The 15,565-nt window shown below is 52.7% G+C and overlaps 6 protein-coding genes across 6 annotated transcripts; 4 read left to right on the top strand and 2 right to left on the bottom strand.

Moving 5' to 3' along the window:
- Positions 1-153: 153 nt before the first annotated feature.
- On the bottom strand, positions 154-1,791 carry KD926_006002 (Zn(II)2Cys6 transcription factor domain-containing protein; the record flags this gene model as incomplete). Its single annotated transcript, XM_053099741.1, has 4 exons — positions 154-472; positions 529-638; positions 694-822; positions 877-1,791. The coding sequence occupies 4 exons, from the start codon at positions 1,789-1,791 to the stop codon at positions 154-156; spliced, it is 1,473 nt and encodes a 490-aa protein (XP_052961036.1).
- Positions 1,792-2,223: 432 nt separating this feature from the next.
- On the top strand, positions 2,224-4,167 carry KD926_006001 (MFS general substrate transporter; the record flags this gene model as incomplete). The annotated part of the gene is made up of 5 exons (XM_053099730.1): positions 2,224-2,331; positions 2,399-2,568; positions 2,634-3,008; positions 3,063-3,581; positions 3,639-4,167. The coding sequence occupies 5 exons, from the start codon at positions 2,224-2,226 to the stop codon at positions 4,165-4,167; spliced, it is 1,701 nt and encodes a 566-aa protein (XP_052961035.1).
- A 938-nt stretch (positions 4,168-5,105) lies between these two features.
- Positions 5,106-6,500, bottom strand: KD926_006000 (SMP-30/gluconolactonase/LRE family protein; the record flags this gene model as incomplete). The annotated part of the gene is made up of 3 exons (XM_053099719.1): positions 5,106-5,705; positions 5,756-6,056; positions 6,115-6,500. The coding sequence occupies 3 exons, from the start codon at positions 6,498-6,500 to the stop codon at positions 5,106-5,108; spliced, it is 1,287 nt and encodes a 428-aa protein (XP_052961034.1).
- A 538-nt stretch (positions 6,501-7,038) lies between these two features.
- On the top strand, positions 7,039-9,392 carry KD926_005999 (GMC family oxidoreductase; the record flags this gene model as incomplete). Its single annotated transcript, XM_053099708.1, has 9 exons — positions 7,039-7,188; positions 7,240-7,443; positions 7,498-7,550; positions 7,612-8,182; positions 8,242-8,352; positions 8,411-8,564; positions 8,636-9,067; positions 9,139-9,273; positions 9,340-9,392. The coding sequence occupies 9 exons, from the start codon at positions 7,039-7,041 to the stop codon at positions 9,390-9,392; spliced, it is 1,863 nt and encodes a 620-aa protein (XP_052961033.1).
- Positions 9,393-11,782: 2,390 nt separating this feature from the next.
- KD926_005998 (uncharacterized protein) lies at positions 11,783-13,916 on the top strand (the record flags this gene model as incomplete). Its single annotated transcript, XM_053099697.1, has 5 exons — positions 11,783-11,966; positions 12,048-12,423; positions 12,503-13,016; positions 13,088-13,579; positions 13,644-13,916. 5 exons carry the CDS (start codon positions 11,783-11,785, stop codon positions 13,914-13,916), a joined length of 1,839 nt encoding a protein of 612 aa, XP_052961032.1.
- Positions 13,917-14,437: 521 nt separating this feature from the next.
- Positions 14,438-15,456, top strand: KD926_005997 (NAD(P)-binding protein; the record flags this gene model as incomplete). The annotated part of the gene is made up of 3 exons (XM_053099686.1): positions 14,438-14,492; positions 14,547-15,071; positions 15,128-15,456. The coding sequence occupies 3 exons, from the start codon at positions 14,438-14,440 to the stop codon at positions 15,454-15,456; spliced, it is 909 nt and encodes a 302-aa protein (XP_052961031.1).
- Positions 15,457-15,565: the final 109 nt, after the last annotated feature.

Here is a 15,565-nt window from a genome sequence, read left to right as displayed (position 1 = left end):
TTATTTTCTAATAAAATCGCGGCCACTCGCTCAACATTATTCACACAACAAGCCAGTAAATTTACAAAAAGGAATTGTACAACAGACCGGACGGAATGAGCAGCAGGCCAACTATTAACAACTATAATCATACTTCGTAGCGTCATTTACCCATCAAACCATGGCAGTAGCCAACATCAGCATGATTCCCAGCTGATCCGCATCTGTATGCCAAAGATCCAGCTTCTGGGAATTCAACCCATCACCGGGGTTCCGCTGCGCTTCAATCAACTCCCCGAAATACGCCAATCGGGGCCGTCGATAATTCATCTGACTCGCTCGGTATTCAGCTTCCCACTCTTCGTGACAACTGGCGGTCCATAGTGAGTGCCCCGACGGCAATGGGATGGCGCGGTAGACCTCAGTTGTGTCGCAGGGGATACCTGTTTTGACGCAAATAACGCGACTTATGATGAACCAGAGACAGGCGACTCTGTGATTGATATTTAGTACTTGATTTATTCAAAACGAGAAAGAAGCGACACGCACCTTCTTCGGGATTCCGAGAAGATCCAATCATGCCAGGTGTGGTTGGGATTGGCCTGCTCGTCCAGAGCGAATGGCTGGGCGCATATTTTGCGAAATTGTTCGCACAGAAGCTGTGCTCTTTCGTTAACGGTCGAAATTAATTGAATGCGAAATAAATTGATTTACCTGGAAAGACAAGAGCATATGCAAGTCATGCTCTGAATGCCGCAGAGTATCGTCGACAATGCGCATGATTAGGTAGATAATATATACTTGAATTGCTGCTAACAGCTCTTCTCTGTCGAAGGTCTCCATCTATTTGAGGATCATTAGCTCAGACCCTTGAAAAAACCGACAGGGATTACTTACCTCACTCAACAATCTGCGCTGCTCCATCCGAATTGTCTTCCAAACAAAAGGCTTGGTCTCTTGTGTTCGAGGCACGAACATCTGCGCAATGCTCATACAATTCGCCAACGGGGCTTGGAGTACCGGAGAATGGCTGTCGGTACATCTTTTGTAATACGAGGGATGAATAAAAGGTGGGAAGGTGGCTTTTTGGACCATTAGTTGCGGGAACGGACGCAGCATTTGGATAATGTAATTGGCGTTGCATTGCGCTGCCGGGCTGCTCATGGGCAGAGGAGTGAGGAAGCCCGAGGTCTCTAAAGTAGTCAAGGCAGGAGGGATCGTGATGGTCGAAAGAAAGTCGTTTTTGCCGGTCGCTGGTGTCTCTTGAGCCGCGTAGAGCTCCTCCAGCGAGGCCATGGCTTGCGCATCTGACACCTGCGGCTCCTCCGAGACATACGTGCTGGTGGTGGCGGTCGTAGGGGCCGAGATCGTGTCGCACACCGGGGCTGCCGTCGAGGTCGATTGATTAATTTGCAGCAGATCGAGATTGATGTCCCACGGCAACTCGTCGCCCACCAGGTCCATATTGTTGGCCAGGATCTCGCTCCTAGGAAGCGGTGTCGGTGACGACGTGTCCACCGAGGTTGGAGGGGGCATGGGCTTAGATTTCAGGGCGGCGGGTGTTAGAGTAGCATTTTGCCGACCGTGAGGATGATCATAAACACACTCCAGACCCTTGTGACGGCAGCGTGAACACTGAGGTTGAAAGCTACAGCGAGCTTTGGCGGCGCTGCAGGCCTGACACGACTGATGCCGCACTCGGGGACGATCTCGCGAGCGGCGACAGTAGCCTACATGGCGGTTCCGCGAGGCCTCGTGGGTGAAGGGCTTCTGGCAAAGGTTGCAGAAGAACATTCTAATCTGCGCATCCATCGGTCCAGCAGGGATCAGCGGCAAAGCGATTCATTCTTCAGGGGAGTCCGACAGGTTGGCAGGAGGAGAGAAAAGAGGCGGATGACAAATGACACCCGGTTGATAAGGCTGCCACGGCTAGGGCTTCCATTGGTCACGCCATCCCGGCCAATTTCGCCGTCTTTTCTTTTGTCTCACTCTCGCTCTCTGCTCTCTCGGCCAGTTTGCATCGTCACTCTGGCCGACTTCTCGGTCAAATCGGTCACGGCCAGTTTCCTACCCGGTAGATCATTTGTTTGCTGACAAACACCATATCTGCTGACTCGTAGTCAGGGGGCCATTTGGCCAGCGTATACCTACTCAGATATTAAGCGTGAGTTGAGCTCTCAGGCTCCGGTTTAGTTAGCCTGTCAACCTACTCATCCCTCTTGATTGTCGCTGACTCTGTGCATTATGGACGAAAAAGACTCTTCTTCCACGCAAATCCCTCCGTCGGAGGAGACTCAGTCGCCGCCGCCCGAGCCCAAGGATGAAAGCGTGCGAACGATCCATGGCTTCAAGGTATCTCGTCTTGTCTTCCAACCTAATTCTGCTCTAGCGGTCACTAATCACACGAATTCTCCCCTAGTGGTTCTTGGTTTGTATATCTCTGTACGTCGGATCATTGATCTATGGCCTGGACACCACCATTGCGGCCGACATTCAGGCTGCTATCATCAAACGATTTGACAATGTGGACCAGCTGACCTGGGTCGGCACTGGATTCCCCCTGGGCTCTGTGTGTGCTATTCTGCCGGCGTGAGTATTGTCTATGGACTAGCTCCTGTGGTGCTCCTTGTCGACTGACCGATAGCCTTTTGAAGTGCCGCTTTCTACGCTGTCTTTGACCTCAAGATGCTCTTCATCGCCAGTGTCGTCCTGTTCGAAGTCGGCTCCGTGCTCTGCGGTGCTGCTCCCAACATGAACGCCCTGATTGTAGGACGTGTTCTCGCTGGTCTGGGAGGATCAGGAGTCTACATCGGGTATGATACTGTTTCCTTGCATGATCGGGAAGCTTCCACTGATTCAGTCTCAAGTATCCTCAATTACTTCTCTCTCTGTACCACCAACAAAGAGCGTGGTCGGTATGTGTCGGGCATCGGGCTTGTCTGGGGTGTCGGTGCTATTTTGGGTCCTGTGGTTGGAGGCTCTTTTTCCGACAGCTCGGCTACCTGGCGTTGGTCATTTTACATCAATTTGTGGGTTCCTCGAGTTCCCTTCTGGGTATTCGGTAACTAACGAGGTCCATGTAGGGTCATCGCCGCCATTTGTGCCCCGGTCTACGTCTTCTACCTACCCTCGGTTAAGCCGCCCGCAGCCTCAAACACCTCCATCCTCAAGAGACTAGGAGCCATGGACTGGATAGGCTTCTTGCTGAGTTCCGGGACCGTGGTGTGCTTTGTCATGGTGTTGACCTTTGGCGGAGCGGGATGGGCCTGGGACGACGGGCGATCCATTGCAACCTGGGTGGTCTTCGGAATTCTTCTAATTGCCACAGTAGTACAGCAGAAGTTCATGCTCTTGACAGACGAGGAACACCGGATGTCACCTCCCGGCCACATTCTCAAGAATCGTTCGCAGATTCTGTTCAACATCCAGACCGCGGCAACGGTGGCGAACATCTATGTTCCGCTGTATTACATCCCGCTCTTTTTTCAGTTCGTGCAGGGAGACACGGCAGTTAAGGCTGCGGTGCGGTTGTTACCTTTCATTCTGCTGCTGGTCTGCACCAACATGACATCCGGGGCCCTCTTGCCACGTATTGGTTACTAGTGAGTTCTGGTTTAGATCCAAGTTGGTTTGATTTGGTTGTTTAACCTGCTGTCTAGTTGGGCTATCTACGTCGTTACCGGTGTATTGATGACCGTTGGTGGCGCGCTTATGTACACCGTCAATATCGATACCAAGCCTGGCAATATATACGGATACAGCATTCTCCTCGCTATAGGCAGTGGCCTGACGTTCCAGGCAGGTTACACTCTGGCCGGTATCAAGGTTTCCCTGAAAGGCTGGCCCGGGAAAGACATTCAAATGGCCGTTTCTCTCCAGAACATCTCCCAAGTTGGCGGCACGCTGCTATGTCTCTTGATCTCGGGACAGATCTTCCAGAGTCTCGCCTTCAGCAACTTGAAAACCGTTCTCGGACCCGAGGGATACAGCGATTCGGAAATTCGTTCTGTTGTTGCCGGTACTCAGAGCTCTGTATTTGAACATCTCAACGAAGAGCTGGCCTATGAGAGCACTAAGGCAATTACTCAGGCGATGAGCCGCGTGTACAGTATCAGTATTGCGGCCGGTGGGTTATCGCTCATTGCCGCCTTGTTGATGAAGAAAGAACGCCTGTTCGGGAAGAAGTGATTTCGAAGAATGTTGATTTTTGGTCAATTAAAAGGCTCTGGTTGTTTGAATCGGCGCGTCGAGGCCTCGGCTCTCCTCTCTACTCTTCCTTTTGCTTGCTTAGGCCGCTGTGGGCAATAATCTTATCTCGGTTGAATGGCACGGTATCTTAGAATGAATTGATCTAGATTGAGTTTAGAATGAAGTGATATAATTGTTTGATTTGTTGAAACCTGTGAGAAAGTTTAGGGGGTTCTAGTATCGCAAAACATAACGTCTAGAGAGCCTTGTTTGCTCTATCCATTCTAGATACCTTGCCTGTAGACATATATTTAGGCAATACTAAGTAGGATCGCTCTCAAAAATGTCAGATTATCACTACGACTGGTTAATCATCGAATAAAAACAGTGAATAATCATAATTTTCAGCCCTCCATCTTTGAACCCTTTCTGTCTTATCATCTCTGTCACTGATGAGTTCTGCCTGAGGAGTGAGGACCTCCACGAACGGGCTTCCCAATCGGGAATCCCGTGCTGATCAGTGATCATGTGTCGCATCGTGAAATTCTTCATTCCTCTAAATTCTTTGTTCTTTCAGTTGGAACCAGTCTTTACTTTCGAAGTCAGGTTTGCCTTTGCGTTCTTTAGGGATTATTTGTTCGTCTATCCCTAACAGTTCCAAACAACTTTCTCCGCGGTCCATCGATCCCCTGGCGTTTCAGGCAAAGACCCCATATTGTGCGTGATGCCTGAGGCATAATTCCGACCGGCCAGTTATTTCCGCCGGGTTTTGCCGACACTATAGTGTATAGTTCATCGATTTCGAATAAAATAAAGCAACAGTCATTGCAGTTCTCATCTATCTACTCTCAACTGAGCGCATCCACCTCATACCCTCAACGCAGACACCTCGCCATCAACCACGCAGTCCACCTTGACATGCCACACGGCCCTGCATTCTACTTGAATGCCTGGCCTTTCAGACCCCATTTGACTCGCGATACCCCTCCGTGTCCCACAATGAACAGCTGGTCATAGTCCGGTCCGCCAAAGTCGATCGACGCGGTGGTATAGTTAGTCTGGATCCGAAGAATGGGAACCCCCTTAGGAGTCAGGACGTCAACTCCGTGACCCGTCGAGGTCACAAGATACCCATTCTCGGCGACCTTCAAGCCATCCGGCACGAAGTCCACAGCCAGATAAATGGCCCTCTTGTTCGAAATGACGGTCTGGGTTTCGTCCACGTCGTATGCGTAGATCGTCCGTTTTCCGGTGGTGTTGTACGCCAATGTCGCTTCATCATTCGGGATGGTGGGATCGGTGTTAGCCCAGTCCGCATTGCTGTCGGTAAGGTAGAGAGTCTTGAAGTCCGGAGAAAAGGAGACCCCGTTCGGGGCACCGAGGGAGTCCTCGACGAGAGAAACGCTACCGGTCTCCTGATCGAAGCGGTAAGTGGCAGCTTCGAGCTGCTGCCACTCGGTGTTGAGGCCGACATTCCGGCCATACTGGAGGTCGGTGATCCAGATACCACCTTTCTCGTCGATGTCAAGGTCATCGGCCTGCTAGAATTAGCTTCACCAGGTGACTGTGCCAGGTAGTCATTGCTCACCGTGTTGAAGTAGTATCCGTAGTAATTGTTGACGAGCACTTCGGACTTCTTCGTAACAGGGTCAAAGCTGACAACGCCCGGCCGGTAGGTCAGTCCATCCAGCGAGGTGTTTCCTCCCGCGGTCGAGTAGTAGATCAGACCTTTGCGGTAACGAGCACCGGCCGGGGCATAGATAGGGGGATCCGCGGTGACCCGGCCCAAGGTCGGGGGCTCGGTGGACAGATCAATAACCTGTTGAGACAGACCGTCGACTCCCGTCGCGAGGTCAGAGAAGTAGAACTCGTTGGTGTTGGGGGCATATCTGTTGGATTCAGTCAGTAAGTCTTTCTCTTTGATATGCAAGGGATGAAGATACGCACACAGGAGCTTCATGGCCACCCGCAGTGATCTCAAACAGAAACTCAAGCTGATCATCGGTGCCGAGGAACTCAGTCGCCAGTTTCTCATCGAAAATGACGAAGTCGGCTTTTTTAATATCAGCCCAGTGCGGATCGCTCGGGACGACGGTGTCCGTCAGTTTGTCCGGGTTGGCAAGCTCATTGCTGGCTGGTCGACGAAAGTCGGAGTTCAAGACACTGCCAAAGCGATCGAGGCAGAGTACGCGAGGGTATTCGTATCCTTCGCATTTCTTCACCACCGATCTAGCAGAAGAATTGCTAGCTCGGGGGAGAATGGCTGCTGCCGACGCGTGGACCACGCAGAGAGCGAGGCCCAGAGAAGACCAGGACTTTGAAAAAGCAACCATGCTGACTCTGAGCGGGTGAGACGGGAGGATTGAAGGATTTACTTAGTGCCTGTTCTTTCACGTTATCTCTGACCGTTGGGGCAGCTGTTATATACATGCTGTCGGCAATCTGGCTCCCTGAAGAACCAGCAAGAGACAAACTAGGAGGAAGCATGTACAGTTCATGCATACAGACCGAGCCAGCCGAGAATGACATGACGTCGGAAGCACCTAAAACTAAGGCGCATCGGGCAAGACATCTGCACGGGCGGCGGACCGAGCCCCCGAATGGGACCATTCCAGCCCTAACGTCGGCCGCTCGCCGGATGAGGCTTTTTCACTCTTTCCACGAAAATGGCCGGATGGGGTGGAGTTTGATCCTTCAGGATGGACGGATGAGAGTGAGATAGACTTCGGAGACGAAGGCAGAAGGGCAAGAGAGGCGTTAGTTCCTGAACCCAATAAATACGAGGGATCGCCCAGCCCTAACCGGGTTTTGATCCTCGCAACGGACACAACGGATCTATCTCAAGAGTCACATGTCTGCTAGTAGCTCGTCATGCGGGGATTTCTGGGTTTCGTGGCTTCCTTCTATCCTCTCCTCGTGAGGGGACAGGTTTTTTCAAGCTGGGATGTCTCCAACGGGACAACTACGCTGTTGGGGAACGCCTTTGGCGTGTCCGGCGTTGAGGCAGAATATGACTACATTGTAGGTTGAGATCTCGCCTTCCTTCATAGAAAGAAACTGACGCAATCACAGGTTGTTGGTGCAGGTACAGCTGGCGGCGCCGTAGCTGCTAGACTGGCTCTTGCTGGTTACTCTGTCGGACTTGTCGAGGCCGGCTCATTCTACGACCTGGACAATGGTAACAAGACTACCGTTCCGGGCTATGACCAAACCACCCATCCGAATGACCCCTTGGACTCCTTGATTGACTATGACTTTGTGACCGAGCCGGAGCCGGTAAGTCAAGCGAACAATTCTGGTCTATGAAAGATGTTATTCTAACTGGATCAGGGATTGAACGGCCGTAAGTTGCATTATTCGGCCGGACGAACCTTTGGTGGAGGGTAAGTCGTCTCCAGATGACAAAAGCTCATCTCATTGAAGATATTGACTCTTCTCCAACAGCTCGGCCGTGAACCTCATGGGTTACCAACGCTTCACTGTGGGAACCTTCGATCGATGGGTCGAGAAGATTGGCGACGATTCCTGGAAGTGGGACGGAGTATTCCCCTTCTACAAGAGGAGCGCCAACTTCACTCCTCCCAATTACGACAAGATCGATCCTCGGTTCAACATCACCTACGACGCCGCAGCATTTGACGTAGGCGCCGATGCTCCTCTGCAGATCTCGTACGGCAACAACTATCAGGACTACGGTCCCGGCGTTGCCGAAGGATTTGAGAACATGGGCTTGGATCACATTCCCGGGCTCAACAGTGGCTATCTCATCGGATATGGTACCATGAGCGCAACTGTTGATCCCAAGGCTGCGACTCGAGATACTTCAGCCACGTCGTTTGTTAAGAAAGCGATTGACGAAGGAACAAACCTGAAGATCTATCAGACTACTACCGCCAAGCGCATTCTTTTCGACGAGAACAAGAAGGCCACCGGTGTGGAGGTTGAGGCAGTGGGACCGAGGCCTTTCACCTACAAGCTGAATGCGACCAAGGAAGTCATTGTCTCGGCTGGAGCGGTATGTTACCGTGCCCAACTCGAAGTGCGTGACGACAATCAGCTAATGAATGTCGACAGTTCCGCTCTCCGCAACTTCTTTTGGTGTCTGGCATTGGGCCGGAGAAGATCCTGAAGGAGCACAACATATCGACTGTGGCTATCTCGGAAGGAGTTGGTCAAAATACCGAGGTAAGGCCCATTCCGAGAGCAGACACATGCACAGTGCTCACATAAGATCGCTTTTTAGGATCAAGTCTGGCTCGGCTTCTCCTGGGGAGTCAGCGTCAACACCAAGACGCAGATCATTCTGGGTAATCCCGATTATGTCGTGCCCGCGGTGGACGAGTACCTGACCAACCAGTCGGGTCCGCTGGCTGGTATCGGAGCTGGAGAGTTTACAGGTATGAAATGCCATCCCGCTAAGTTTGATGGTGAGAGCAGTCTCTCTGACCCCAGTTGCTGCATCACGTAGGATGGGAGAAAGTCCCCAAGGCCAACCGCAAGAACCTCAGCAACGCCACGCTTGAATGGCTGGACTCGTTCCCGTCAGACTGGCCCGACATTGAGTTCCAGGACATTGCATTTGCAGCGGTGCCCGATAACATCACCGCGAATGGTAATTACATGACTCTCGGCGCAGCTCTGTTGACGCCCAAGTCCCGTGGAAACGTCACCATCAAGAGCGCCGACATGAATGATTATCCGGTTATCACAATGAATTACCTGCTGGACCCGGTGGACCAAGAAGTTGCGGTGGAGGCCTTCAAACGTAATCGCGAATGGGGCCGAGGCTCGGGCATTCTGGTAGATGAGTTCATTCCTCCTGCCTCAATCAAGACAGATGAGGAAATCCTCGAGTGGATCAAGCAGGAGGCGACATTTATCTATCACGTCAGTTCGAGCTGTAAGTGGCGTCCTCTCTGCACACTGACATGCATAAATGCGAGTAATCTCCCGCTGACGTGAGTCTGCCAGGTGCGATGGGAAGAGACGATAACCCGGCCGCCGTGCTCGACACTGAAGCTCGTGTCCGTGGAGTTTCCGGACTCCGAGTTGTCGATGCCAGCTCCATGCCGACTCTCGGTCCTGGCCATCCCATGGCAACGATTTGTAAGTACCCCTGTCTCGTTCTGACGAGTCCATTACCGTGTGACTTTTTTCTGACCGTTTCGATAGACATGCTGGCGGAGAAGATCGCCAATGCAATCATCAAAGGGAAACTAGAATGATAGGCACGCAGAGGCGCATAAGGTGTCATCGAGGGACGATCGCGGCAGTTGAAAGCGACAGGACGAGAAGGCCGGGGGCAGAAGGATAAGATCATCTTTAGACCTGCATACGTGATGGGCAATCTCGGCTCTGGAGGATCGCTGTATGTACTTGGAGTCGAGGCAATTTAAATCCATCATTCTTATCGAACTCCTTTGATCCTTCTTGTATCCGTGTTTCGTCTTGGAATGTAATGCTGGCGTAAGCAACGATTGTAATCACTCACCTCATTCTGCGTGAGATAAAGGTACATTAGCCACTTCTCCGAAAGCAACAGCAAGCGAGGAATGCTTTGGCCCGCTTCTAGGAATTCATGTCACAGGTCAAATGAAGAATCCTCCTTCCTATTCGAGTGGGAGGTGAGGCATCGCACAATTCCGTGGCCGTCCGAGGCAGTGGTGATGTGTTTCATCGATTAAAATAGACCAAGAACGAAATCCTTGGTGAGAATTTAGTGACCATTTTTCCCGCGTGGGAGACTAATTGCTGACCACCGTTGATAGCGGACGCCTAATCCTTTGATCCCCCTCTATCTCGCCAAGTCAGCGGCCGAGAAAGCCTCGCCGTATTCAGGGTTTCGTGGCTTGAACATAAGCCCTGAATCTTGATTTTTTGGAAAAACCAACCCTCTCGAGGACTCTTGGCAGGCGATTTGGCTCAGTCCTTGCAGAGCTAGAGTGCAATCATGGGAAAATATTACTTAGGATATGACATGAGACGGAACACCCAAATATAAGATGGTTTAGAACAGACTAAGTTAAAGTCTTTTTCTTGGGGCCCGTAGTGGAGACAGACAGCGCGGGATGGTGTAAGAACGATGATAATCTTTTGCAACTGCCAACTTCCAATCGGGGAAGAGTATCCTGCTAGCTTTAGAAAATGTGCTCGTATCGTGATCCCCTGGTACAGTACGGAGTACTGCTATCTCTTTTGTCCGGAGCCATCTCTGCCCCGATTCCCGACTCCTGCCAATCAACTTGTCACATCATTTCGTATCCTTCGGCCGGTGGCATAAATTTAGCCGAGCAGGCATTGTGACTAATAGAACAACCCAAACGCCTAACTAACTAGTAGAAGGCCGATCGTTTCTTCTGGATCCCCGGGTGAGCGGGAGATTGCTGGCCGGAGTTCTCGACGGTGCCGATCTCTCTTGGCGTAGACCGGAATGAAGAGCCTTTTATCCTTGTCAGATGGCAACTTCCTATTTCGTCGGGTATTTTCTGACAATTCTTCACGGAAGGAGAAAGCCTGCACTGTTGCGGCAACTCCGGATCCTCCCTTGAGGGGTTGGATGTATAAAATGCGTTGATATGGCGCAGGATGGCTCTGACAGCTTGTTGCCTTCTTGGTAGCAGCTGCGACAGGGGATCCCGGCTAGGACAAAAGCATATGCCGCATTGAATGTCGAAATAGGAAGAAACTATACAACGTTGCTTATCGAGCGGAGTCGTGCTGTCTCTGGAGGTTTCCATGCAGCAAACGGAGGCGATGTAACGGCACCCTCTAGTTCTGGTGGAGAACGGACTCCGTACTGAGTATAAGCTTACCCCAACAGTCGAGACTAGCAGCTAGTGCGTTGCAGGAATTCACCATGAAGGTGCCATACGTACGGATTACTGATTAGATAATGAAGGCAAGCGAGGATCGGAATGGCCCGTACATAACCAGGTCCCCTGCACATAGAGCAAACTGACGTGAGACAAAACCAGGATCAACCGGCCCTATGATTGCACACTTCTTGTCTGTATCCTGGCGACATCTGCACGCTCGATGGCGCCACTTTGGCCGACGATCCAGTCAAGAGCCGCCGTCGGCCACTTTCGCCGCGGGATGGCGGCGGAGTGGCGTTTGATTGAAGGTTGTGAGATGCAGCTGGCTCAGTCCGTTTCTGCACGCGCTGAGCGCTCCTGCCCAGTACAGCAGCGCTAATCCGCGGTTGAAACTGCAGTCTGTATCGTGGATGACCCCCCTGTCCGAAGGAGGGCTCCAAGCCTGAACAACAATCCTTCAATGGCGACTACGGGAGTGCAGGTCGAAAGTACTGTACCAAATGTACCCTGAACCGCCTATCGGAGGTGCCTTAGCGGAGAGACAGGATGAAGAGGCGACGCAGCGGCGAAGAGCGGGCATAAACTTATCGCGCCTTACAACAACGCGGACAGCTCATGTGCATAATTGGCGCGTCGAGGTCACAGGAGGCTGAGATAACTCTGTACAAATGCTTTATAGGCAACTCCGACTGACCAGGGGGAAGGATCCTATGAATGGCCCCCCCTCAATTTAAATTGGCCGACCAGCATGATAGATATCACTTCCCTAGGCAAATTTCAACGCATCACAACCTGGCACCATGCGTACCTCTGCAAGACACACCGCCTGTACCTCCTGTCGCCAACGCAAGGTTCGCTGCGACGGCGGCCAACCTCGTTGCAATCGCTGTGACGTGCGTGGGGACGAGTGTGTGTACTCCCGACACTCCTCGCAGGACCAACAGGAGCTCCTAGTCATGCTAAATGACCTCAACGAGCGTTTGTGTAAGTGTATGGTCTCTGGTTACCCATGACGTGCTCGCCATGACTTACATATTCCGGGGGTGGCTGGTTGTCGGGGTGTAGTACAAACCGAGAGTGCCCTAGCCCTTCAGCGAGAAAGCTATGGCCCGACTCCTTTGGAAAGCTCCTCCGACGATAGCAGGACTGCTGGTCAAAGCCCCGTGGCGACTCGACCGACATCACCCCCGGTTTTCGCATTACCCGACGACGTGCGCTGGGACGATGAGCTCGAGTCGATGCTATCGCTCAACGGATTTAATCCGGCAGACGAGGCGTCCTGGTACAATATTCCGCCTGTTATGCCAGGGGTCGATGTCTCCTGGAGCCCTGAGGACATCAAGCTCGATGACGTGAACTTCCTCCCCCCCATGACAGACATAGCCCCGATGACTGCTCTGTGGGTCGATGAACTTGTGCCGGAGCAAGTCCAGGTGGAACTGTACGTATCTTCTTTTCAGACCGCTTCTTTCTGCTCTTGGAGCGTTCAGGATCCTGGATTGACAGGCAGCGACGAGCAGACTTCCGCTCTACTTTGACAATGCGCACACGGGATGCTTCCTTATCGACCAAGATACCTTCCATATGCGCATGCGGACGTCGGAAACGCAGCCGGAGGTTGCCAGCCTTCGGTATATCGTGCTGGCTCATGGAGCGTGTTTCTCTCGTTCGTATGGCGATTTGAAGGATAAATTTTACCGAAAGGCGTGTGACTTGGTCGAGCAGGTCGACATCGCTGAGCAGTTTGTCAGCATAGCCACTCTCCAAGCCTGGGTTCTCCTCGCTCTCTACGAGTTCAAACAGGCCAACTTTGTGCGGGCCTGCAATCGGGTTCGTCAGGCGATCCTTATGTCCGAGATGCTCGGACTCCACAAGTTAGACCAGCCCGGGCTGCCAGGGTTGAAGCAAAACCCATTCACGGATGGACGGTACTTGGAGGAGCAACGACGTGCCTTCTGGTCGGTCTTTAACCTCAGCTGTTTTGCCAGCATTGCGACCGGGTGGAACACTGGAATGCCGGATGATCCGAACGAGGTAAGGCACTTTCAGTCTTGCCGTTCATTGTTGGTATGAAGGTGTCTCCAACTAACCAGCAAGTCGCGCAGATCACCACCTTCCTGCCCGCCGATGGTACCCTGAGCACGTATACTGTCGCGTCCGGCATCACGTTGCGAGATGCCTTCCATCTCGCCGGGTCTCAGGACCTCGGCGTTACCCACGGTCATATTGTCACCTCGACGCTCTACCGACAAGGCTTCATGCACGTCAATCGCGCCTCGCTCAGCCAGCAAGCCCTTCCGGACGTCTGGAACTACGACTTTTGGATGCACCACTATCATCTCTACGAGCGACTCAGTCATCTGGCCGCCACTGAGTCAAAACATATCACTTCCAACATGAGTGCCGACACGCTCTGCAAGAACATGGTCTTGCAGGCCACCCTGATTGCCCTCTACTACGCCGCCGGAATGCGCACCCCAAAGACCGACAGCCCAATTCGACCTCCGATCCCTAACAATGCCGACGACAAATGCCTCACGGCCGCGATGAAGGTCAAGGAGATTGCCGAGCTGATCACACATATGAATGTGGCAAGGGTATAGATTCTCTCTCTCTGTCTCTGTCTCCGGGGTCGATGAGTACTCACTAACCCCTCGCTAGATGAGTCCCTTCATTCCCTGGTCGATCTTCGTGGCGGCTCAGATCTTCGTCCGGCACCTTCACGGCAGCTCGACCCCCAGCGAGAGCCAGAAGAGCGCACGTCTTGGGTACCTAGATGCGCTTCGATCGCTTCTCTCAGCCCTCTCGGTCCTAGAATCCACGAATCCCATTGCGGGAGTCCTGGCCAGCCAGATCCGCATGGAACTGAACGGCGGCAAAGCTGTGAGTGATACCCGCTCCATCGGTCGGCTAGACTGCGGACTGGAGTTGTAAAATGCACGATTGTATGACGATATGCCCTTCACGTTGGTTTAATCTGGTATTTGCTTTTTATTGTCTCGCATACCGGCTTCTGTTCATGTTTATACTAGGGAGATTCTTTTTATATGCCACTAGAAATGACACGTTAGCGTACTATTGATCAAGCCGGACTCGTATCTGGGTTTGGTCCCGCTGACCCAGCTGATCTCGTCGGTGGAGTCGCAGTCAAGGCTTGTTCTCCCTTGGTTGAAGCTTAGTTGCTTATCGTCGCCTTGTCGCCTTGTCCCCGGCAAAACGAGGCATCAACCGGATAACACTAAACCAGTTCGGGACGCCGACCAGACAGCTGACTCATCGAGATTTGCCCATTTCGGACGCCGACCAGCCTCAGGCCCCCAAGCTCTACGTGCGCACTGGCGGCCTCACTGATCGCTAGACAAGTATAAGGACTTCCAGGAGGACTGTCCAAATCAAGGAGTCATGCCCTCAAGTCCAGCACCACCAGCCCTATACACAACCGAACACACTCCAAGATGAATCCCGTCAACACTGAACCGTACCAGCTGCCCGATGACGCCGTCTGGTTGAGTGAGTACGGATCTATATTTTCCCTCGAGAGTTGATTGATAACCAGACCCTTAGTCACCGGGTGCTCCTCGGGCATCGGCCGAGAGATCGCCAGTCTGGTTGCCAGCAAACCGAGTCAGCGCCTTATTGCCACGGCGCGCGACCCGTCCAGTCTCTCGTATCTTCCCGCCACCAGCAATATTCTCAAGGTTGCTTTGGACGTCACATCCCTGACGTCTGTGAATGATGCGTTTAAAGCGGCCGCAGAGCACTTCGGCAAGGACTTCTGCCTCGACGTCGTGGTGAACAACGCTGGCTATTCCTTGTCTGGCGACACCGAGTCCGCAACGGAAGAGGAGAGCCATCAGGAAATCGAGACTTTATTTTTTGGAACGGCGCGGGTGACGATGCGCAGCGTCGCGGTCATGCGTCAAGCCAAAAGCCCCGAGAGCGGCAGCTTCCGCGGCGGATTGATCTTCAACATTTCCTCGTTGGCAGGTCTATGCGCCTTCCCCGGTCATGCCTACTACCACGCAGGTAAGTTTGCCGTGGAGGGCTGGACCGAATCGGTAGCCAGAGAAATGCATCCCGACTGGAAGAGTAAGTCCCGTCGTGATAGTGGCGCAGCGATCGCCTCACTAACCCCCTCTGCACAGTCAACTTCTGCATCGTGGAGCCCAGCGGCGTCAAGACCAACTTCGAAGGACACAGCAAGGCGAACACGAAACCCCATCCCGACTACACTGACGACATGCCCGCGCGGAAACTTGCCGTGTGGGTGAGTAAAGGCATCCAGGCCGGCATGGGTCTCGAACCGTCGGCTGTAGCGGAGACACTGTTTCGGGTCGCCAGTCGAGGCGAGCGCGTGCCCCTGCGCCTTCCGCTGGGGGCGACGTGCTGGAAAATGGCCAAGTCTAAGTACGAGAGCTCTTTAGCGGAGCTTGAGGCAATCAAGGGGATTAGCGGAATGGGCGAGGAGATTTGAATTGGCGGTCCTTGTATGTCGATAGTGATGCACATCCGTGGTATTTCCTCCCAGAATGAAAGCCCATTCCGTATGATGTCTAGAACAAAAGTACCATTTGGCTCCAAAG

Source organism: Aspergillus affinis, assembly GCF_023601865.1.
Source record: "Aspergillus affinis strain CMG 70 chromosome Unknown NODE_2_length_704391_cov_89_054091, whole genome shotgun sequence".
NCBI classification, from domain to species: domain Eukaryota; kingdom Fungi; phylum Ascomycota; class Eurotiomycetes; order Eurotiales; family Aspergillaceae; genus Aspergillus; species Aspergillus affinis.
The sequence above is the reverse complement of the archived record's forward strand: the minus strand, read 5'-3'. Positions and strand labels throughout refer to the sequence as shown.